Raw genomic sequence first — 20,874 nt, 5'->3', positions numbered from 1 at the left:
GCTCGGCTCGGCTCCCTTCCCGCTCCCACCGCGCTCGCCACGGCCGCCGTCCCTTCGTGGGGCCCAGCTCCACCCCACCTGCCTTATCAGCACCCTTTGCCCGGGAAGTGCCGCAGACGGGACGCGGCTCTACGTCACGGAGCGTGTCACGCCGCGTGGGGTGGGAGCAGACGCCCACCCCCGCAGCCATGCCCCCCACCCCACCGCGCCTCGGGGGTCCCGGGGGGGCTCTGGGGACCCGTCCCTCGCTGGCGCGCGGCCGTGGGAGCGTCACGCCAACGCCCCGGTGTGACGGCACGCGGCAACGGGAGCCCCCCACGGGGAGCCCAGCTGCTGGGGGTGGGCAGGGGGGGTGGGCAGCGAGGGGGGCAGCGAGGAGGGGCAGGGGGGCAGCAGCCCCACCGCAGGCAGGGCAGCCAAGGCAGAGCCTGCGCCTTTAAGCGCAGCCCGCGAGTCGCTCCCCGGCGCTGCTGGCAGCCAGGCCTGTTTACGACAAACTCCCATTTCTCTCCTCCGCCTGCCCACGCAGGCTGCCAGCGCGGGGCAGCGCCGGGGGCACCCGCCAGCACCCTGTCCTGCTCCCGCACCCGCGCGGGCGCAGCGCCCGGCCGGGCCGGCATCGGCGTGCCCTGCGCCGCGCTGCAGGTACCTGCACGCCCGGCCGCCGCAGCGCGGCCGCCATCCCGGCCCACCCTCCGCCCGCCACGGCGGCTGCCGATGGGGAAACTGCTCGGGGTGCTGGGCCCCGGCAGCGCCAAAACCTGCGGCCCGGGGTCACCGGGCAGGCGGGGCGGTGGTTTCTGCACCGAACTCCCATGCCAGCGCCCTCCGCCCTGTCCCCGCGGGCGGCCGGCGCCTGGGAGGTCGGCCACGGAGATGGGTGCTGCTGCCTGCGAGGAGCACGGCCGGGGCTGCCTGCACCCCGCTGCTGCGGCGGCTGCTGCTGCCTGCGTGCTCGCCCCGTCCCTCCGCAGCAGTCCCTGTGCAGGCAGCAGTGGAGGCAGCAGTGGAGGCAGCAGCGCAGGCAGCAGCGCAGGCAGCGCAGGCAGCAGCGGAGAAGCAGTGCAGGCAGCAACGGAGCAGCAGCAGCACAGGCAGCGGTGCAGGCAGCAACGGAGCAGCAGCAGCGCAGGCAGCAGCGCAGGCAGCAGCACAGGCAGCGGCGCAGGCACGTCCCCTGCTCAGAGCCCAGCACCGGTCTCGCACACAGCCCACGCGCCCAGGCTCTTCCTCCCGCCCCACGTGTCGGGACTCTCCCGCACGCCCCCGGCTCGTCTCTCGCCCGGAGGCTGCCAGACCCCGCGGCAGCTCCCCCCGAGCCCCCTCCCGCCCACGGCCTCGTCCGGGCCGCGCACAGCCGCTGCGCGCGAGCACGCTGGCGGGCACACCTGCAGCCGCGCAGGCTCCGGCCGTGCTGATTCACGCACGCACGCTCCCGGCGCCGGCAGCTGGCAGCAGCCGGGGTGCCCGGGCGGCACGGCCGCGCTCGGCGGGCAGGCAGCAGCGCGGCGCAGGCACCACGCTCTGCTTCGCTGCGCCCCGGCAGCCGCGGCCCCCGGAGAGGCCCCGCTCAGGGCGAGGGGAAGGAGCAGGGGCCGGGGCAGCGTCTGCGGTGCAGGAGGGCAGAGCCCGGCGCTGGCCCCGGTGCGGGGCACGGCCAGCCGGGCAGGGCACCCCGGGGTCCCCGCAGGGCCCGGGGACCCCGGGGCCTCTCCCTGTCCCATGGGCAGCGGCCATGCCACCCTGCCCGGGCCGCGGGCCTCCCACGGGGCCACAGCTCTGCTCTCTGCCCCTCCAGCAGCCCCCCAACCCACCCTGCCCCCCGGTCAGCTCTGACCCCGCTGCCAGGGCCTCCCCGCTCCCTCGGCCGGGGTGCCGGTGCCCGTCCGACGGCGGCACGCAGCAGCCCCCCTCCGCCCAGGCAGGGCGTGCTGCGGGGGTCCCCCACGGCACAACCTGCACCCGTCCCAGCGCTCCCAGCGCTCCCACACTCCTGGGTGACGCTGGGCTCGGCTCTGAGGGCTTCGGGGTCCCGCCGCGGTCCAGCTCCCCGCTCAGCGCTAGCCCGCAGCCCCGCCGCTTGTCGGGCACCCCTGGCACGGGGTGACACGGGGACAGCAAGCACCCCTGGATGGCAGGGACGTGGCGGACCCCGAGCGCAGGCACTCCTGCACCCCGGGCGGCAGGAACTGAGGGTGGCTGGCTCGGACGCGCGATCCCCTCCCAGCCACCCCCGGCCCCACAGAGCCCAAACCCGCGCCGCGCTCCTCGGCCCCGCTCGCCCCGGCACGGTGCGGTGCCGCCGGGGGAGGAGGGGGTGCCAGACCCCAAAAGCAGCCGCAGCCCCAGCCGCAACGGACACCCGGGACCAGCGCGGGGGTCCTGCAGCCCCCGCGGCCCCGACTCGCCCCGCGGCACCAGGCAGGGGCTGCGTGCCGGGGACACGCAGCACGTGTGCAGCACGCAAGCGCCCAGGGCACGGCCACACCCGCGGGACACGCAGCGCACACGCGTGCCCCAGGCCTGGCGCTGAGCGTGCGCATGCCCCCCCCGAGCGACCCGTAACACGCGTGCAGAGCACCGCGTGCGCGTCCGCACCCTCCGCCGAGCACCGCGCGCGGCTCACACCCAGCACGCGTGTAAACACACGCAGGGAGGTGACGGGCTGCGCACACCCCGGCGGCAAACACACCCCTGGGAACACCCCGCGGGGACAGCCCCGCGCTGCGGGGAGGGGTGCCAGCCGCAGGCCCGCCCGAGCACGCCCGCGGCCTGCACGCACACGCAGATACACGCACACGGATACACACGCACACGGATACACGCACAGAGATACCCGTACACCCCCCCCCAGATACACACCCCATGCACGCATGCACACACAGATACACCCTCACACACACACCGTGCATGCACGCACACCGACACACACGCATGCACAAACACACCCCATGCACACGTGCACACCCACACTGTGCACACACGCACACGCACGCACACGCAGACACATGCACACAGTGTGCACACACACACGCAGACACATGTGCGCACACACGCACGCACACGCAGACACACGCACACACTGTGCACACACGCGCACGCACGCACACCCCCCCCGCACCCCCAGGCTCCCCGCCACCCCCCCCCCCCGCGCACACGCCCCGCGGGAAGCCCCGTGCACGTGCACACACCGCCCCTTGCAGAGCCCCTGTGCACGCACACTCCCGCGCACCCCCGCACCCCCCCGCGCACCTCCGCACACCCCCGCACCCCCCCCTCCGCACCCCGCACCCGCTGCACACGCACCCTGGCAGGAACCGCGCACACACGCACACACGCGTCTCCCTCGTCCCCCCCGCCCGCGCACGCCCCCCGCACACGCGCCCCCCCCGCACACGCGCCCCCCCGCCCGGCCCGCCCGCTGCTCACCAGCTCGGCGGCGGGGGCGGCTGCGGGGTCCCCGCCCGCGGCGGGGTGCGGGGCGGCTCCGGGCGGCTCCGGCTGCTCCGCCCGCCGCTCGCAACAAAGGGCCGCCCCGCCCGGCCCCCCCCCCCCCCGCGCCGCTCCCGCACCGCCACCGGCACCGGCACCGGCACCGGCAGCGGCACCGCCCCGGGCGTGCCCCGCCGGGGGGGCTGCTCCTGGCTCGGGGGGGGGCAGCCCCGGTTACGGGGTGCGGGGGGGAGGGGGGGGCTTGGAGGGGGGCTTGGGGTGGGGGGGTGGCCACGCTGTCCCCCCCACACGCACGCCAGCGAGGGGCTCGGCGCCGCCGGGGGACAGCGGGGAGGGGGCTTCGGGACCCCTGCCCGGGCCAGGGGGCTGCTGCGGGGCGGCGGGGCGGCAGCCCGGGAGCATGGCGGCCGCGGGGACAGCGGCGCGCGTGGCTGCGGGCGTCGGGGCGAGGGCCTCGCGGCGACGCGGGGCGGCTCGTGGCTGCGGGCACCGCGCGGTGACGCACGGCCCCGCCGTCCTGGGGCAGCCCGCGGCTCCAGGTGCCCCCGCGGCGACGCGCTCGGAGCCGGGGGCTGCTGGCCGGGTGTCGGGGTGCGCGGGGCACCGGGGCGGCCGTGCTGCGCTCCCGGGGTGCGGGGGGTGCCGGTGGTCCGGGCAGGGGGGGGAGCTGGAGATGACCGTGCCCCGGGCACAGAGTGGGGAGTGGGCAGGGGGCTGTGCCGCGGGGGGGTGACGGGTGCGCTGGGCAGGGGGTGACGGGTGGGCTGGGCAGGACACACTGCTGTGTGGCGGGGGGGGGTCTGGCAGGCAGAGCCCCCTGCCCCGGAGCAAAGCTGCCAGCGCAGCGGTGGCAGCGGTGCCAGCCCTCCACCGCAGCCAGTGCCGTGGGCACTGCTGGTGCTGGGCCGGGCAGGGGTCCTGGGCGGGGGTCCCAGTGGTGCCAGCCCTCCGCCGGAGCCAGTGCCGTGGGCACTGCTGGTGCTGGGCCGGGCAGGGGTCCTGGGTGGGGGTCCCAGTGGTGCCAGCCCTCCGCCGGAGCCAGTGCTGTGGGCACGGGTGGTGCTGGGCTGGGCAGGGGTCCTGGGCGGGGGTCCCAGCACCAGCCAGCTGTGGCCCTGCACCCCCCTTCCGCCTCTCCTGTCCCTGGGCGCTGCCGCTGGCCCTCCGAGCCCCCGGGCACCCGGACGTCGCACCGCGTCACCGACGCGGCCGTGCCACCTCGCCCCGCACACGGGCAGGATGCGGCCGAGCCAGCGGCGCGTGCAGGGCTGTGCCGCGGGCAGCTGCCTGCTCCCTGCACCCCTGGGCCGGGGGCGCGGGGGGGGGCTGCTGGCAGGGCTGTGCCCCCGCCCCACGCTCTGCCTCAGCCCTGGCCCACGCTCGGAGCGGTGCCAGCGAGGCAGGCCCACGGCCGGGGGCAGCACCGCTCGCAGAAGGGACCGCGGAGCTGTGCCCCGCAGCCCCCCGCAGCCCCCTGGGTGCCCCCCGCCCACGGGCAGAGACGGGGCTGCCGGCATGGGCAGACCCCCCCCCCAGCCCCCCGCCCTCCCCCTGGCTGGGCTCTCGGTGCCACAAGCCACCAGAGTCGGGTCCCTCCCGGGACGCGTCACTCCCCGGAGCTCGGCCCCGGCCCTGCCAGCCCCGCGGACCCCCCCGGGGCCAGCCACGCTGGGGGGGGCCGGCCTGGCAGCGGCCCGGGGCGTGGGGCTTGGGCTGCGGCCAGGGACGGGCTCCTTCGTCTGCGGGCGGCCCTGCCCTGCGCCGGGGCCACATGGCCGGGCTCCGCGGGGGCATGGCCGCCGCGCTGGCGGGACCTCGGCCCTGCCCGAGCCGCGGTCACCGGGCGGCTCCGACCGCAGGGCCGGGGTGAGGGCGGCCGGGGGGCACGGCTGCGGCTGGGTGGGCAGACCCCCAGGCCCTGCCCCGGGGGGGGCAACGCTGCCCACCGCCCCCCGCCCCGCTGCGGGGCAGCCCTAGCAGTGGCAGCGGCCGCATGGCTGCCGGGGGGACGGGGTGCCACGGGGAGGGCGGCGGGAGCGGGGCCGCGGCGACGCGGGGGCAGCGGGTGCCAGCCCCTCCGTGGCGGGCAGCCCCGCGGGTTCTGCTCTGGTTGCTGTTAAAGCCAGGCAGGCGTCCGCGCGCCCGACCCTGCCCCCCCGGCCCCTTCTCCGGCAGAACCCGGCCGTTTGCCCTCCCGCAGCGGCATCTGCCCGTCCCCCGCAGCTAAAAAAAGCCACCGGCTTGGCCCGTGCGGAGGGACGGCACCGTGCCCGGCCGAGCGGCCTCCCGGCCGCCCCAGCGCGGCTCCCGGCTCCCGAGCACGGTCTGGGGGTGCCCCTGGGGCGCGTCACCCCCTCGCTCCCCACACTGGGGCCAGGCGAGGTGAGGGTCCCCCGGGAAGTGGCGGCACTGCCGCACCCCGCAGCCCCCGTCCCGCTGGGCCCCGCGGCCGCGGGTCACGCGCCGGCGATGCCCCAGCGCCCGCAGCGGTGCGGGGAAGGCCTGAGCCGGACCCCAGCCCCGCGGGCAGCGTGCGCCCACCCAGGTGTGCCCGGGGGGGCCACGGCCCTTTGGTAGGAACAGGGGCCACCACAGACCCCCTGCTCCTTGCGCCCCACGCCGAGCAGAGCCGGGGGGACACACGCCGCAATGGGGGGGACACACGCTGCGACAGGGGGGACACACATCGTGATGGGGGGGACACACGCTGCGACGGGGGGGACACATATCGTGATGGGGGGGACACACGCTGCGACGGGGGGGCTGCACACTGTGACGGTGGGGACACGCACCGCGACAGGGGGGACACACACCGCGACAGGGGGGACACACACCGCGACGGGGGGGGCCGCAGGCGACGCCTCGCACGCTCGCCCTTGGCACCTCGTCCCAAGGGCCCCGGTGAAAGCCGATCCCGGGCCCGCGGTCACCTTGTGCCTTGGCACCGGCTGCGCCCGGCAAGCGGCACCTCCCCGCCCCGGGTCACCCCCCCGGGGCCACCCCCGCCCGTGGGACACCCCGGCAGCGCATCCCCTCCCCCCCCGGGGGTGTTCTGCGGGGGGGATTTGCGTGATGGGGCGGGGGAGGGATGAAGCAACGGCCCGGGACCCCCCGTGGGGCCCCGATCGCGCCCCTCCGGGGCCCCACGGGTGGGGGGGGGGAGGGGGGGGTGCGCGGGCACGCGCCGCCCCGGGGCGGAGCCACCCGAGCGCGTCCCCGCGCTGCCGCCGCGTCCGCCCCGTCGCGCCCTGCCATGGCCGCCCGCTGCCTCCGCGCCGCCCCCGCGCTGGCCCGCCTGGCCCGCAGCCCCCCGCACGCCGCCCCCGCGCTGGGCCGCCTGGCCCGCAGCCCCCTGCCCGCCATCGCCGCGGGGCCGCGCCGGCACTGTGAGTGGGGTCACCCCGGGGGGGGGTGCGGGGCCGCGCCGGCACCGTGAGTGGGGTCACCCCGGGGGGGGGTGCGGGGCCGCGCCGGCACCGTGAGTGGGTGCACCCCGGGGGGGGGTGCGGGGCCGCGCCGGCACTGTGAGTGGGGTCACCCCGGGGTGGGGGGGGGTGCGGGGCCGCGCCGGCACCGTGAGTGGGGTCACCCCCGGGGTGGGGGGGGGCGACGGGGGGTGGCAGCCGGACCCGCACCCCCCGCTTAGTGCCGGTCCCGGGGGCTTCGCTGCCGGTGGCGGAGCCGCGCGAGGTTCTGCCCCGGGTCCGGTCCCGGGGCGGGGGGGGGGGGGGGGGGGGTGTGTGCTGCTGCCGGTCTCGGTGCCACGTGGGGTCCCGCAGCCCGGCCCGGCCCCGGCGGGGGTTGCTGCGGGCCCCGGCCCCGCCCGGGGTTTCTCCCCCGAGCTCGCACTTGGCGTGACCCTGGCGGGCCGGGTCCCGGTCCCGGTCCCGGTCCCGCTCCGGCGCGGGGTGCTGCTGCCGGTCCGCAGCCGGGCTGGCCCCGGGGGGCTCCGCTCCCGGCCCTGTGCGGGGCTTTGCAGCCCGACCCGCAGCCCAGCTTGGCCCCCAGGAGGGCTGGCTACTGGTCCCAGTCCCGGTCCCACACAGTCCTGCAGCCCAGCTCCCGCCCCAGCGGGGCTTTGCCCTTGGTCCCGGTCCCGGTCCCGGTCCCCGCAGCCCGGCTCGGCACCCGGAGGGGTTCGCTCCCGCCCGGGTCTCAGCGGGGTTTGCTCCCGGCCGCGGTCCCAGGCAGGGTTTTGCACTCCCGCGGGGCGTCTGGCCCCGGAGGGGTCTGCACCCGGTTTGCACCCGGTCCCGGTCCGGGTCTCACGTGGGGCTCTGCACCCACGTCCCGCCCCGAGAGGGCTGTGTGCCCGCTCCCCGTCCCGCTCCCGCCTGAGGTCCCGTGCCCTGGCCCGCAGCCGGCCCTGCCGGGTGGGGTCTGGTGCGTGGTCCCCGCGGCACGTCGCCCGGTCCCGCGCCGGGGCGGGGGGTGCACCCCTAACACCGCGCCGCCGCTCCCCAGATGCCGACAGGCGGATCAAGGTGGCCAACCCGGTGGTGGAGATGGATGGGGACGAGATGACGCGCATCATCTGGGCCTTCATCAAGGAGAAGGTAGGGGGTCCTGCCCGGGGAACGGGCGGGTGCCGCGCCAGCGGGCTGGGGGGGCTGCACAGGGGGGCAGGTGGCTGTTGTACCGGGGACAGCAGCCCCTGCGCGCTGCCCTCCTGTCCTCCCGTCCTCTGCCAGTCTGTCAGTCTGTCTGCCTGTCCGCAGGAAGCAGGTGGTGAAACCAGAGCACGGCTTCCGGCAGGACCTGGGAGCGAGGAGCTCCCGCATAGGGGGACCCTCCCGGGCAGGGGGACCATCTCGGGCAGGCAGCCAGGGCTGGGCTGGGCTGGGGACCGGGGCTCGCCGTGCCGCAGGCACCCCACACCGTCCCCCCGCTCCGACACTCTCGTGGGCCCCCCCAGCTCATCCTGCCCAACGTGGACATCCAGCTGAAGTATTTTGACCTGGGCCTGCCGCACCGGGACAAGACGGACGACCAGGTCACCATCGACTCGGCGCTGGCCACCCAGAAGTACAGCGTGGCCGTGAAGTGTGCCACCATCACACCGGACGAAGCCCGGGTGGAAGGTGGGCCGGGGGTGGGGGTGGTGGTCCTGGCAGCCCCGTGGGGTGCTGAGCCCCCCGTGTGTGCCCGGCCCCTCCGGGTCAGCGGTGCCCCCCCCACCGGCTCAGGTTTCTGGTGGGTTGGGGGCTGCAAAGCTGCCTGGGCTGGGGGCCCCGTGCTCAGTGCTGTCCCCCCCGCCCTGGGGTGCCGTGGGGACCTGCGGGCGTGGGGCTGGGGACAGACTGGCCTCTGCCCAGTGCCAGCCAGGAGCCCGCGCCGCTGTCCCTCTCCTGGGCTGGCCCGGCAGCGGGGCTCCGGCAGCAGCCCACGGCACGGAGCAGTGGGGGGCTGGCAGGGGCCGGGCGCCGGGCTGTGCCTGGCGGGGGGGTCCCTCGGGGGCCTCACCTCCGCGCCCCCAGAGTTCAAGCTGAAGAAGATGTGGAAGAGCCCCAACGGCACCATCCGAAACATCCTGGGGGGCACGGTCTTCCGGGAGCCCATCATCTGCAAGAACATCCCGCGCCTGGTGCCCGGCTGGACCAAGCCCATCACCATCGGCAGGCACGCTCACGGCGACCAGGTGAGCGCGGCGCAGCCGCTGCCCGCGGCGCGGGGCCTCCGGCAGCTCCTGCCGGCCCTGCCCGATGCCCTGCCCTGCCCCTCGCAGTACAAAGCCACCGACTTCGTGGTGGGCAAGTCCGGGACGTTCAAGATGGTCTTCACGCCGAAGGACGGCAGCGGGGCGAAGGAGTGGGAGGTGTACAACTTCCCCGGCGGCGGCGTGGGCATGGGCATGTACAACACCGATGAGGTAGCGGCGTGGGCCAGGGCAGCGTCCCCGCGGGCAGCACGCCCTGCCACGCGGGGTGGACCTGGCCGGGCTGGTGGGGCGGGGGTCCCACGGGGGTCCGTGCGCTTCCCTTGCAGTCCATCTCGGGCTTCGCTCACAGCTGCTTCCAGTACGCCATCCAGAAGAAGTGGCCTCTCTACATGAGCACCAAGAACACCATCCTCAAGGCCTACGACGGCCGCTTCAAAGACATCTTCCAGGAGATCTTCGATAAGTACGGACTCACAGGAGCTGGGGCTGCTGGGGGGAGCTGCCCCGGGGGGGCTGGGGGCCGCTGCCCAGGGACGGCAGCGGGACCCGGGCTGGGGTGGGCACGGCTGACGGCTGACGCCCGCCCGGGGCTGGCAGGCACTACAAGACGGAGTTCGACAAGCTGAAGATCTGGTACGAGCACCGGCTCATCGACGACATGGTCGCCCAGGTGCTGAAGTCCTCCGGCGGCTTCGTCTGGGCGTGCAAGAACTATGACGGGGACGTCCAGTCGGACATCCTGGCCCAAGGTGGGGCGGCGGGGGGTGGGCTGCGCGCGGTCGCCCTCCCGGGGCCGCCCTGACCCCCTCCTGCCGCAGGCTTTGGCTCCCTGGGGCTGATGACCTCCGTCCTGGTGTGTCCGGACGGGAAGACCATTGAGGCGGAGGCCGCCCACGGCACCGTCACCCGCCACTACCGGGAGCACCAGAAGGTGGGTGCGCTTCGCCCGCGGCGTGCTGCCCGCGGCGTGCTGCCCGCGCCCGCCGGCTGAGTGCTCTTCCCGCGCAGGGACGACCCACCAGCACCAACCCCATCGCCAGCATCTTCGCCTGGACGCGTGGCCTGGAGCACCGGGGCAAGCTGGACAGTAACCCGGACCTGATCAAGTGAGTGGGGTGGGACGGGGCACCCCGGGGGGGGACGCTGCTGGCAGCCAGCCCGGTCCCGGCCGCGGCGGGGTCCGCGGTCCAGTGCCGGCTTTGCTGGAGCCGCGCGTGCCGCCGCCGTCCCCAGGTTCGCACAGACGCTGGAGAAGGTCTGCGTCCAGACGGTGGAGAGCGGGACGATGACGAAGGACCTCGCCGGCTGCATCCACGGCCTCCCCAAGTACGAGTGGCTGGCGGGGCGGGGGGCAGCCGCGGCGGCCGGGCGGGCTGGGCGCCCGCGGGGTGTCCCTGGGGACTCGGGGCGTCTCTTTACAGCGGACGGGCAGCCGGGCAGGGGCCACGTCCCGCGGTGGGGGGTGGGCAGGGACCCCGCCGGCGCAGGACCCCTGCAGCCCCTCTCCGTCCCCCGCAGCGTGAAGCTGAACGAGCACTTTGTGAACACCACCGACTTCCTGGACGCCATCAAGAACAACCTGGACAAGGCCCTGGGCAAGCAGTAACGGGGTGGGGGGGCCACCCGGACGGACGGGGCCCCCGCGCCGCCGCCAGCTCACCGACATAGCTCAGGAACAGTTCCGTAATTTTCATAAGCAGTTTTCTTACCAGTGTTTTTAAAGCCTTTCTGGCAGGGCTGGGGGGCCCGTCCCGCTCCCATCATGTACCCTCCCCCCCCCGGTGCCATTAAACGCCTCTCGGCCCCGCGCGTGGTGGTGGCACGGCGCTCGCGGCGCGGGCACGGGGCGGGCGCCGGCCGCCGCAGGCAGCCAGCGGCTGACGAATGCGCGTTTATTAGAACTATTGCTGAACAGCAATTCCAACCGAGGAGATCGGAGAGAACCACGAGGCAGCGGGGCTTTGCGCGAGGGGGGCTGGACGCTCTGCGCACGCGGGGGGGGACGCCAGGGAGCCTCCGGCCGCTGCCACCGGCGTGACCCCCCCTCGCCCTGCAGCACAGAGCCCGGGGCTGCCTCCCGCAGCGGCCAAGACCCCTCGGCTCAGCACGGGGGGGCCACACCGCGCAGATTTTTGGTACAGGAGTGAGGTAGAGTGGGGGGGCGGTGGGGAGGGGGTCCGGGCTGGCCAGCGCTGCGGCTGTCTCCATCCTGCCCCGAGGCCGGAGCTGGGGGTGGGAAGGTGGCAGCAAGGGTGGGGGGCACTCTGTCTTGCTGGGGGCTGGGATGCCCCTTTCCCCCCCTCTCAGCACCAGCCTGGGGTTTGGGGACAGGTCCCTGTCCCGGGGAGCATGGTGGGGCCGGTGTCGGGTGGGGGGAGGCAGCTCGGGGGTCCTGGACCCTGTGCCAGCGCCGCGGTCGCAGCTGCGCGGGGGGTACCGGTGCCTGCCAGGGCCCTGCCCGGCACAGGCGATGCCGGGGGGAGCGATGCCGGGCCCCGGCCCCGCGGCAGGGAAGGGGGACAGCCAGGGGGGCGAGCCCAGACCCAGTGTGGCCCCAGCCCCTTCCCCCCCCCAGCACCTGGGCGCGGAGGAGGAGGCAAGCCCCCTCCCCAGGGCTGCGCTGCCCCAGCACCAGCCTCTTCCTGAGCCCCGGAGCAGCTCGGGGGGCGAGGAGGGGCTGCGGTTCGGTAGCAGGGCCCTGCCCCTCCCTGCAGGACCCCCCTCTGGTCCTCAGCACCCCCCGCCCCATCGCAGCCCCCGCCGCTGCCCGCGCACAGACCACACACGTTACACAGGTTTACAAAGCACGTTGGTTGAAGGAAACCGAACTCAGTGAAAAGATAAATCCAACCACGCGGCACATCTGAAAAAAATAAATTACTTTCAAAATACCATCATTTGCTCAAGTGGAACAGGGTTTGCCTTCCTTTAAACACAGCGCTCGCTACAGCCGCTCGGCCCCCAGAGCTGCTGCTTCCGCGGGGCTTTGCCGCTAGCTTGTAAGAAAATATTCTGCTTTGTATGCGCCCAGGGCCTGGCGCAGGCTGGCACAGCTCTGCCCGCGCCAGCTCCCGGGCAGTGCCAGCACGAGTGGGGTGGCTGTCCCTGCCTGGGAGACAGGGGCGAGCGAGAAACGCAGCCCCCCGGCTCCCGCGGGCAGAGGGGCTGCTGCCCCACGGGGGGAGCGGGGGGCTGGCCGGGCTGCAGCCCCCGCACAGCCGCGGGGAAGGACCCAGGAGGTAGAATTATCAGTAATGCTCATCATCTTCTGGGACGGGCCTTCCCCTGCCCGCAGGCTCAGCGGCCGGGGCCGCGGGCGAGGGAGAAGACGGCGGCCCCGGCTGCCCCGACGGCGGGCAGGAGCGGGGCGAAGGGAGGGCGGCACCGGGCAGGGGAGCTGCAGGCACCGGCGTGCAGCCCGGCGATCGCTCTGCGCGGCTGGCGGGGAAGGAGGGGAGGACCCCAGCGGTGGCCAGAGCTCCACCGGGGCTCGGCAGGGGTCTGGCAGGCGCCTGGAGCCGAGCCCTCGCCGCCCCAGCTCCATCGCGTGCCCGGGGCAGGCAGTGACCGCTGCCCCATGCCACCTCCTGCCCCTGCTCCTGCCTTCGCCCCGGGAAAGGGTTTCGGACATCCCTGTTTTCTCCTTCACCAAGCTCAGCTGGAGCCCCCCTCTCCGGAGCGGTGGTGCGGGTCCGGCCGGGTGCCTCTTACCACGCAAAGCCCACGCAGGCCTCCAGCAGCCTCCAGCCTCGGCTACAACATGTTGTAGTACGCCATCTCCTTCATGGCCTGCTCGGTCAGGGCATGCTCGTCCGGGGGGTTGCCCACCCCCCCATAGCCGTAAGAGTTCTCCTCCTCGAAGTCGTCCATCTCCTGCTGCCCGTCCAGCTCGGCGTGGTCGGCCCCGGCCAGGTCCATCATGGGATCTAGGATTCAGCAGATGGACACCCCATGATGGACCCACGTGAAGGCCCACGGCCAACAGCACCCTCCTCCCCGGGCACCTCGGCTTTGGAGCCCAAGGCTCCCCAGGAGCTACAGCCCTGCTCGAGCCGGGCTGCCCGTGGGGCTCTCAGCCCACTGGGTGCCCAGCCACACGCCGCAGCAGGGACAGGTCGCTGGCAGAGCGCTGGTGGACCCGAGCGCTGGCACGGGAGTGCTGGCTCTGGCCAGTGCCTGTGCTGCACACGGGGGTCCGCAGCACCCATCGCGCCGTGGGGGCCGGGGGATGAGGACAGGACGGCAGCGCGGGACGGGCGTCCTCCCCGCGCCGCCCCAGCACTCCCTGCCCGCGCCACGGTGCTGGGCACCGGCTGAAGCTAGGCCAGGGTGAGAGTTGTCCGAGGTGGGGAGGACGAGAAGGCGGCAGGAACAGGGGATCCTGCCGGGCCCCCCAGGATGCGCTCGAGGTGGGCATCGAGCTGCTAAGGCAGTGGAGGGGATGAGGCAGCCAGAGCTTGTCTCCAGCTCTGTCTGTGTGAAGCAGGGTTGGTCCCACCACGAGGCTGCTGATGGAGCAGAAACCTGCGGCAGGGGCATCTCCGTCCCCCCAGGGTGCCTTTGGGCAGCTGCAGAGGGGGCAGCCGGGGCAAGACCAGCAGCATTTACCCCTCCACCCTGCAAAGCCCTTGGCCACGATCACGGCCACTGCATCAGCAAAGGGCACCGTCCTGCCCAGACGCCGAAGCCCCTGTGGCTCCTTGAGCAGCTGTTTGTTTTAACTTACTTTTTAATTAAGTTTATTTACTTGTATTTGTACCAAGTTTATTACGCTTACTCCAGCTCCCACTCGGTACCTCTGCGGGGGATGGGAGCTTGAGGACAGGGGAGGCTGGGGGGACAGCACGCGTCACCACGCGGTGCTGCAGGACAAGCAAGCCGAGGGCAGCTCGCAGGGGACAGCCCCCCAGAAGGCGCTTGCTGGAGCCGCTGCGGCACGGCCCAGCTCCCGAAGCCACCAGCCGGGCGCTCCCGCAGCCGGGACGACCGGGGCACCCAGCCTGCGACCGGCAGGGCCAGGGACTGGCCACAGCCTGCACCCACCTTGGCTGTCCAGGCTGATGTCCATCACCCCGTGCTTGACCTTCATGTGCCGGCTCAGGTTGCCCTTCAGGTTGAACTTGCTGGAGCAGTAGGGACACTTGAAGGGCTTGCTCCCCGCGTGCAGGTGCATGTGGCCCAGCAGGTTGTACATGCGGTTGAAGGACTTCCCGCAGACCTGCGGGCAGCGTTCCTGGGGTCAGCAAGGGCTCTCCAGCGCAGGGGGACAGCGGCAGGCGCTCGCCCACGACAGCCCGTGCTTCCACAGGGAAGTGGGCTTTTCGGAGCAGACCTTGCTCCTGGGGTCCCCGGCTGCTCCCACCAGCTTCCACGAGCAACGGGGCCGCTTCCCTCCCCTCCCCTGCGACGGGAGGCCTCGGGGAGGCTGGACTGGTGTTGCTGGGAACCCCAGCAGGTCTAGCCCTGCTGCCGCACAGCTCTGGGCAGCGGCTTCAGGACGAGCTGTTTGCCCGAGCGAACAGAGGGAGGCATCACAAAACTGCTTTCCTGTGACTAAGGACCCAGCCCAGCCTGGCCGGGTGTCTCTGGGACCCCCAGGCGTCCACTCACCCCCCCGGACCCCCGACCGTACCTTGCATTTGAACGGCTTCACCGGCGAGTGCACAATCATGTGGGTCTTGAGCGTCTGCTTCTGCACGAACGTCTTGAAGCAGATGTGGCACTGGTAGGGACGGACGCTGGTGTGGATCAGCATGTGCCGCTTCATGTTGGCCTGCAGCGTGAACTCCCGCCCGCACACCTCGCACTTGAACTCCTTCACGCCCTGCCAGGGGTTGGGAGAGCCGTGAGCACGGGCAGGGCAGCAGCGGGCAGGGCTCTGCCTGCCGCGCTCGGGGCCTCCCAACGGACCCCGCAGCGGGGCCGGGCACAGTGCAGAGCCGAGGGGCACGGGACAGGGTCCTCGTCGCCAGGCTGAACTGCGGGGACCGTCATCAGACGGGACCAGAGGAACTGGGGGGAGATTTACCCTCATCAGCTCAGCTGCACCTTCCTCAGAGCATCTCCTGCTCCCCTCTCCCTGCCCTTCCTGCAAGTGCAGGGTGGGCACTACCGAGAGCCTGGGGCTGTCCCCGCACTGCCTGGGGGCCATTCCCACTGCCTGGTCCTGCAGCGGGCAGGACCCTGCCTCCTGCCTCGCCTGCGGGCACCATCTTCTCGCTCACCCTGGAAATGCATCCGCAGCGCCTGGAAAACCCCGTGTCAGGTCAGCGCTGCCGGAGCGAGGGCAGCCCCGGGCAGCGGTGCCTGCGGGAAGGAGCTGGCGGGGAGCATGGCTGCCACATGGCAGCGGCCTGGCACAGGGCACCTTCGCGAGCCCGGCCCCAGCCCCGCAGCGCGCGGGAGGTGGGCTGCGGGCAGCGTGGCTCGATGGGCGCTGCCAGCCCAGCTCTGCTGCTGGCTCAGGCCAATTGGTCCCCCGGGATAAGGGCAAACCCCTCACTCACAGCGTGCTGGGAGGGGCTGTGGCAGCGCGTGGCCAGGGACCCCCAAGTCACCCCACTGCAGTACCCACAGCAGGTCTGAACCCCCTCCCCGAGGATGGAAACCCCCAGGGAGAAAGGAGCCTGGGCAGCCCAGGGCCCCCACCCGTAACGATGATAATCAACAGCCCCTAGCAAACGCCAAGCGCGGACACCCCTGCCCACCCACACCGTCTCCCAGGGCTGGACAGGACTCCAGGACACCGGGACACCCCGAGCACCCGCATCCAGAGCCGGCACATCTCCTCCCGGCACAGCAAGAGCAGCACCCCCGGGCGCCCGACGCGCCCCGGCCCCTACCTTGTGCGTGAGCGAGTGCTGCTTGAGGTGGTGGATCTGGCTGAACTCCATCCCGCACTCGGTGCAAACGAAGGGCCGGACGTTCTGGTGCTTCAGCATGTGGTTCTGCAGCTGGCTGCGGTAGTGGAAGGACTTGCTGCACTCCAGGCACTGGTAGAGCGTGGGGCCCTGGTGCGTGGAGAGGTGCCGCTTCAGCTGGGTGAGCGTGGAGAAGTCCAGCCCGCACTCCACGCAGACGTGGCAGCGGCCGCTCTCGTGCTTCACCTCGTGCGCCTTCAGCTCGCTGGGGTAGGCAAAGCCGCGGCCGCAGAAGCGGCAGCTGTAGGGCTTGATGTCGGTGTGCAGCAGCATGTGCCGCTTCAGGTGGCTGGTCTGGGTGAAGGCCTTGCTGCAGACCTCGCACTTGTGGGGCCGCGTGCCCTGGTGGGTCAGCAGGTGGGTCTGCAGGTGGCTGGGCTGCTTGAACAGCTTGCTGCAGTGCGGGCAGGAGTGCGGCTTGATGCCGTTGTGGCCCAGGATGTGGGTCACCAGGTTGTACTTGGACGTGTAGGACTTCTCGCACATGCGGCACTGCCAGCGCTTCTGCCGGTCCCCCGCCTCCACCAGGTAGGAGTCGTCGATCTGCACGTTGATGTCCAGCCGGTCCAGCTGCGCCTTCCTGCTGCGCTCGCTGGTGGCACCCGCCGCCTCCGCCTCCAGCTCGCCCGGCTCCTGCCACGCCAAGCCCTGCTCGCTCTTCACCGCCTCGGGGGACGCCGGCGCCGCGGGCTCTGCCTCGCCGGGGGACGGGGTGCCCACCTCGAAGGGGCACTCGGTCCGCAGGGCCCCCGCCGTGCCGCCCTGCGCTGCGCCCGCCGGCTCGGTGACCTCTGGCTCCCGGCGCGCGTGCCGGCGCAGGTGCCGCAGGCGCCGGGGCTTCCTGCCGAAGGCGCCGAGGTCGATCATCTTCACGGCACTGCTCTGCAGGGTCTGCTCCTGGCCGGGCTCCCGCGGTGGGGGGCCGCACTGCCGCTCGCTCTCCTTGTCCCCGGGCACGGGCGCTTGGCACGGCACCTCGTCCTCCGCCTCCACCTTCTCGCACTTGACCTTGGGCACCAGCCTCACCGGAGGCCGCTTCCTCCTCCGGGCGTGCTTCTCCAGGGAGCTCTCTGCCTCCAAGGCGTCCTCCTCCTGCCCGTCCCCCGCCGCCTGCCCCTCGCCCTCCGGCTCCCCGGGCTCTGCCGCGGCGGCGTCCGGCAGCTCCGCTCCCAGCCCCGGGAAGAAGCCGGCGGGGCTGACGGTGGCCCCAAGCAGCTCATTCTCCGACACCAAGCCCAGCACCGCAGCCTGCGCCAGCGACAGCACCACCACCGCGTCCGTCTGCGTCCCGCACTCGGTGAAGCGATCCATCTCTCGCCGCCTGCCTACGCTGTCATGGCTGGGGAGGGAGAGAGTCGGCCGTTAGCCCTCCCGCTGCCCCGGCACCACACAGCCGCCGGGACGCCGCTCCGCGAGGGGCTCGTGCCAGCCGCCACCCCCTTCCCTATCACCAGCCCCAGCAAACCCCAGCCCGATGTGGGTGTTGACAGTGGGGGTCCCCAGCATCGCAGGATGGGGGCCCCTGGGGGTCTCCGCGGCAGGGGCAGGGGCCTGGGAACGGGAAGCTCAGCTCTGTGCCCGCTGCCAGTTTTTCTGGCCAGGCTATCAAACCCCCGAGGTCTGGCTCCTCGCGTGCCCCAGAGCCCCCCGGCAGCGACTCCTGGGGACGGGTGCCGTGCGGTTTGGGGACCACTCATGGAAGGCAAACGCGCCGCTCTGCTCTGAGCTCCTCGCAGGAGCGAGCAGCGGCAGCGGAGGGCGCGGGGGGCCCGAGGAACCAAAGCCCACCCACTCCTCACCGGGAACGTCTCGCAAGCGGCCAAACTGCCAGGCTCGCCAGCCCGCGACGCGCACGGCCGAGGCTCTGCTCGGCTCGGTGCCAGCGCCGTTGGGGGTCCCAAGCACGGGAGGCAGCTCGGGGTCCGGGCGTGCTGGTGCCCCATGAGCCCCCCCCGCTGCCCCAACCCTCCTGCCGGGCTCCAGCTTTGCCCTCCCTGCCTGGCCCACCCCTCTCGTCTCCAGCCCCCTCACCGCCACGCAAGCGCCTGCTCTCCTCTCCGCTGTTCCGAACGCCTCGCAGCGGTGCTGTTTTGTCCCAGCAGCGAGCACGCCAGGTGCCAGCAGTGCTTCTTTGGGTTTTATAAGTGGTTTGTTCCCACTTTTCCCGTCTCCCTCCCGCGGCCGCACTACCAGCCTGCTCACAGAGCTACGAAGCCCCTTGTCAGGAGTGGGCTACGGCGCCAGCGAAAACCCCTGCAACAGCCACGGACCCCCAGGGCCCCAGCGCAGACACGGCAGCGCAGCAGCCAAAGCCCCCCACGCTGTGAGGGCTTGAGCCCCCCGCTCTGAGCCCCCCCCGAGCGCTCATGCCCACGCTGGCACCGGGCCACCGCGTGCCCGAGGTACGCAGGGAAGAGGAGCAGGACACGGACGGGGTCAGAGCAGGACGACCCGACGCCAAGGCCCCCCTGGGGCGCCCGGCGGAGGGACCACAACGGGTTTGTCACCGGTCAGACTCTTGGGACCCAGAGCCACAGCCCCACCGCCCTCCGGGAGGGCTCGTGACGGGACCCTGCGCGACTCTGGTCCTGACCTCGTGATATTTAACTATTGCAGCTGTTTGCAGGCAGACAGCCCGCGAGCTGCTCACGGACGACACGCAGTGCGGATGCTCACTCGTGCGAGCAGCAGCGTCTCGCCGCGGGACGCGCCGGCAGGACAGCCCGTCTGGGCGTGCTGGCACCGCCAGGTCCCCCGAGCGAATCATCCCGACAGCAATGGAGACCAGCAGGAGAGGGACGAGGCCCTTGGGAAGAGCCGGCGTTCCTCAGCGGGCAGCCGGAGCCCGCGCCCGCCCCACCAGCAGCCCTTTCTGGGGAGCGCAGGGGCAGCCGGCCAGCGGGCGAGGAATTGCTGCCATAAACAGCCCGGGAATGCGGGACGGCGGAGCGCGGCGGAGCAGCTGCGCAGGGGGAGCGGGGCAGGCGCTGCCGGCCTCGGGGAGGCTGCTTCGCCCTCCGGCCCCAGACCCCTCCGGCTGGCGGCCGCGGGTTCCTCGGCGATGCGGGGTGGGACACGGAGGGGAGCCCACCGGCCGACGCCAAGCAGAGCGCGGCGAGGAGCGGGAGAGCTGCGCAGGCGCAGGCAGGGCTGCCAGCGGAGCAGCCCGCCGGTCGCTGGGCAGTTTGGTTTGTGAGGATTAAAGCAACACGCGGAGAACGCGCTCGCGCCCGGCTCGCTGGTGCCCAGGGACCCGACAGCCCCGTGCCCGCCCCAGCGAGGATGGGGCAGGGTCCCGGAGGGATGCAGAGCCGGAGCAGCGGTGCCCGGCTCCCCCAGCCCGAGCCAGCCCAGGACCCCTTGGTGGGGTGCAGCCCAGGACCCCCAGCAGCCCCCCCGCAGCAGCCCTGGTGCGGCCGGTGAGGACGGGCAGTGCGGCGCTTGGAGAGCCACCCCCCGACGAGAGCAAGGAGGCCGCTGCTTCCTCCCGCGGTGAAGAATGTTCTCCTAAATATAATTATTTCTGCAGCTACAACAAAGAGAAATCCTATGGGGGAGGTAAAACAGGAATAAACTCTAAACCAGATTATGTCGCAGTCCCAGGAGCACCCGCACGGCGCGGGCGGCGATCCTGGGATAGATAACCGCGAGCGCAGAGACCCCGCTTCATCAGGTTACCGAGCCCACGGTTCTCACCGCGGCACCCACACGGCCTCCACGCCACGTCCCACCAGCCCCAGCCGAGGGGACATCAGCCTCTGCCCCGCAGGCAGAGCCACCGGCAGCTGCCCGCTCTCGCTGGTCCCCGCACGGCCCCGAGGAGCGTGGCCTGTGCGTCCCCCACGCCAGCTCTGCGCCCACCCCAGCACCACGCCACAGCCCCCCGGGGAAGGAGGCAGCCGCCGCGGTGGGAACGAGGAGCCAGAGAGGGGAGGACAGCGGCAGCACGGGCTCAGCACCCGGGGCACCGCGTCCCTCCTCGGCATCCCCCCGCGCGGGGTCCGGAAACAGGATTGGGGACCCCCAGCCCAGGGCCGGGCACACCCTGCAATGGAGGGGGAAAAGAAACGGAGGGGAGGGGGTGGCTCCAGGCCCTCACACCTCCAGCCCCCAGCACGGAGGAGATGGAGAGGAAGAGGAAGAGGAAGGGGGAGTGCGGAGGCAGCGAAACAAAGCAAGGAGCGGGGGAGGGCAGCAGCAGGAGGAGGAGGAGGAGGAGGGGTAGGAAGAAGAATGGGGAGGAAGAAGAGGAGGGAGCAGCCCAGTACTCCCCGGCTGCCCCCTCCTCTTCTTCCTCCCCGTCCTCGCTCCCACCCAGCCCTGTGTCCCAAGGCCGGTCGCCGGACGCAGCTCGGGTGCCGGGCGGTGCCACGGTTTCCTGGAAGGAGCCTGCGAGCAGCACCGCCGTCTCCGGGGATCTGCGAGTCGAACCCTTGCCGGAACTGAGGAACCCGAAACGCCGAGCCCGCTGCCGGGGCGCGAGCCCAGGCAGGGCGCCGGGGTCCCTCTGCTCTCCCCGGCGAGGGGCCGGCGGCGGCTGGGCAGCAGGGAAGGCCCGTCCCTCATCTGTCCTGTCCCTCTGGCCCGTCCCTCATCTGGCCTGTCCCTCTGGCCTGTCCATCTGTCCTGTCCCTCTGGCCCGTCCCCCTGGCCTGTCCCTCTGGCCTGTCCCCCTTGGCCTGTCCCTCTGGCCCGTCCCTCTGGCCTGTCCCCCTTGGCCTGTCCCTCTGGCCTGTCCCCCTGGCCTGTCCCTCTGGCCCGTCCCTCTGGCCTGTCCCTCTGGCCTGTCCCTCTGGCCCGTCCCTCTGGCCTGTCCCTCTGGCCTGTCCCCCTGGCCTGTCC

The 20,874-nt window shown here is 73.1% G+C and overlaps 2 protein-coding genes across 5 annotated transcripts; one reads left to right on the top strand and one right to left on the bottom strand.

Annotated features, from left to right (window-relative positions):
* The first annotated feature begins 6,730 nt into the window (after nt 1-6,730).
* IDH2 (isocitrate dehydrogenase (NADP(+)) 2) lies at nt 6,731-10,921 on the top strand. 2 transcript variants are annotated; one of them, XM_075431330.1, is made up of 11 exons: nt 6,731-6,839; nt 7,918-8,009; nt 8,369-8,534; nt 8,931-9,091; nt 9,179-9,322; nt 9,439-9,575; nt 9,710-9,861; nt 9,931-10,043; nt 10,121-10,218; nt 10,346-10,438; nt 10,631-10,921. In XM_075431330.1, exons 2-11 carry the CDS (start codon nt 7,959-7,961, stop codon nt 10,716-10,718), a joined length of 1,203 nt encoding a protein of 400 aa, XP_075287445.1. In that variant the 5' UTR covers nt 6,731-6,839; nt 7,918-7,958; the 3' UTR covers nt 10,719-10,921. The 2 variants fall into 2 exon arrangements, with proteins under 2 accessions (XP_075287445.1, XP_075287447.1); XM_075431332.1 differs by lacking the exon at nt 6,731-6,839 and adding an exon at nt 6,961-6,977.
* A 1,847-nt stretch (nt 10,922-12,768) lies between these two features.
* Nucleotides 12,769-18,319, bottom strand: ZNF710 (zinc finger protein 710). Of its 3 annotated transcripts, none has more exons than XM_075431327.1 (5): nt 18,064-18,319; nt 15,955-17,371; nt 14,745-14,936; nt 14,156-14,330; nt 12,769-13,038 (listed from the first exon to the last, which is right to left on the bottom strand). In XM_075431327.1, the coding sequence occupies exons 2-5, from the start codon at nt 17,341-17,343 to the stop codon at nt 12,866-12,868; spliced, it is 1,929 nt and encodes a 642-aa protein (XP_075287442.1). In that variant the 5' UTR covers nt 17,344-17,371; nt 18,064-18,319; the 3' UTR covers nt 12,769-12,865. The 3 variants fall into 3 exon arrangements, with proteins under 3 accessions (XP_075287442.1, XP_075287444.1, XP_075287443.1); XM_075431329.1 differs by lacking the exon at nt 18,064-18,319 and having other exon boundaries at nt 15,955-16,122; nt 16,219-17,924; XM_075431328.1 differs by lacking the exon at nt 18,064-18,319 and adding an exon at nt 17,832-17,909.
* Between the last annotated feature and the right edge of the window lie 2,555 nt (nt 18,320-20,874).

Source organism: Opisthocomus hoazin, chromosome 10 (genome assembly GCF_030867145.1).
Source record: "Opisthocomus hoazin isolate bOpiHoa1 chromosome 10, bOpiHoa1.hap1, whole genome shotgun sequence".
Taxonomy (NCBI): Eukaryota; Metazoa; Chordata; class Aves; order Opisthocomiformes; family Opisthocomidae; genus Opisthocomus; species Opisthocomus hoazin.
The sequence above is the reverse complement of the archived record's forward strand: the minus strand, read 5'-3'. Positions and strand labels throughout refer to the sequence as shown.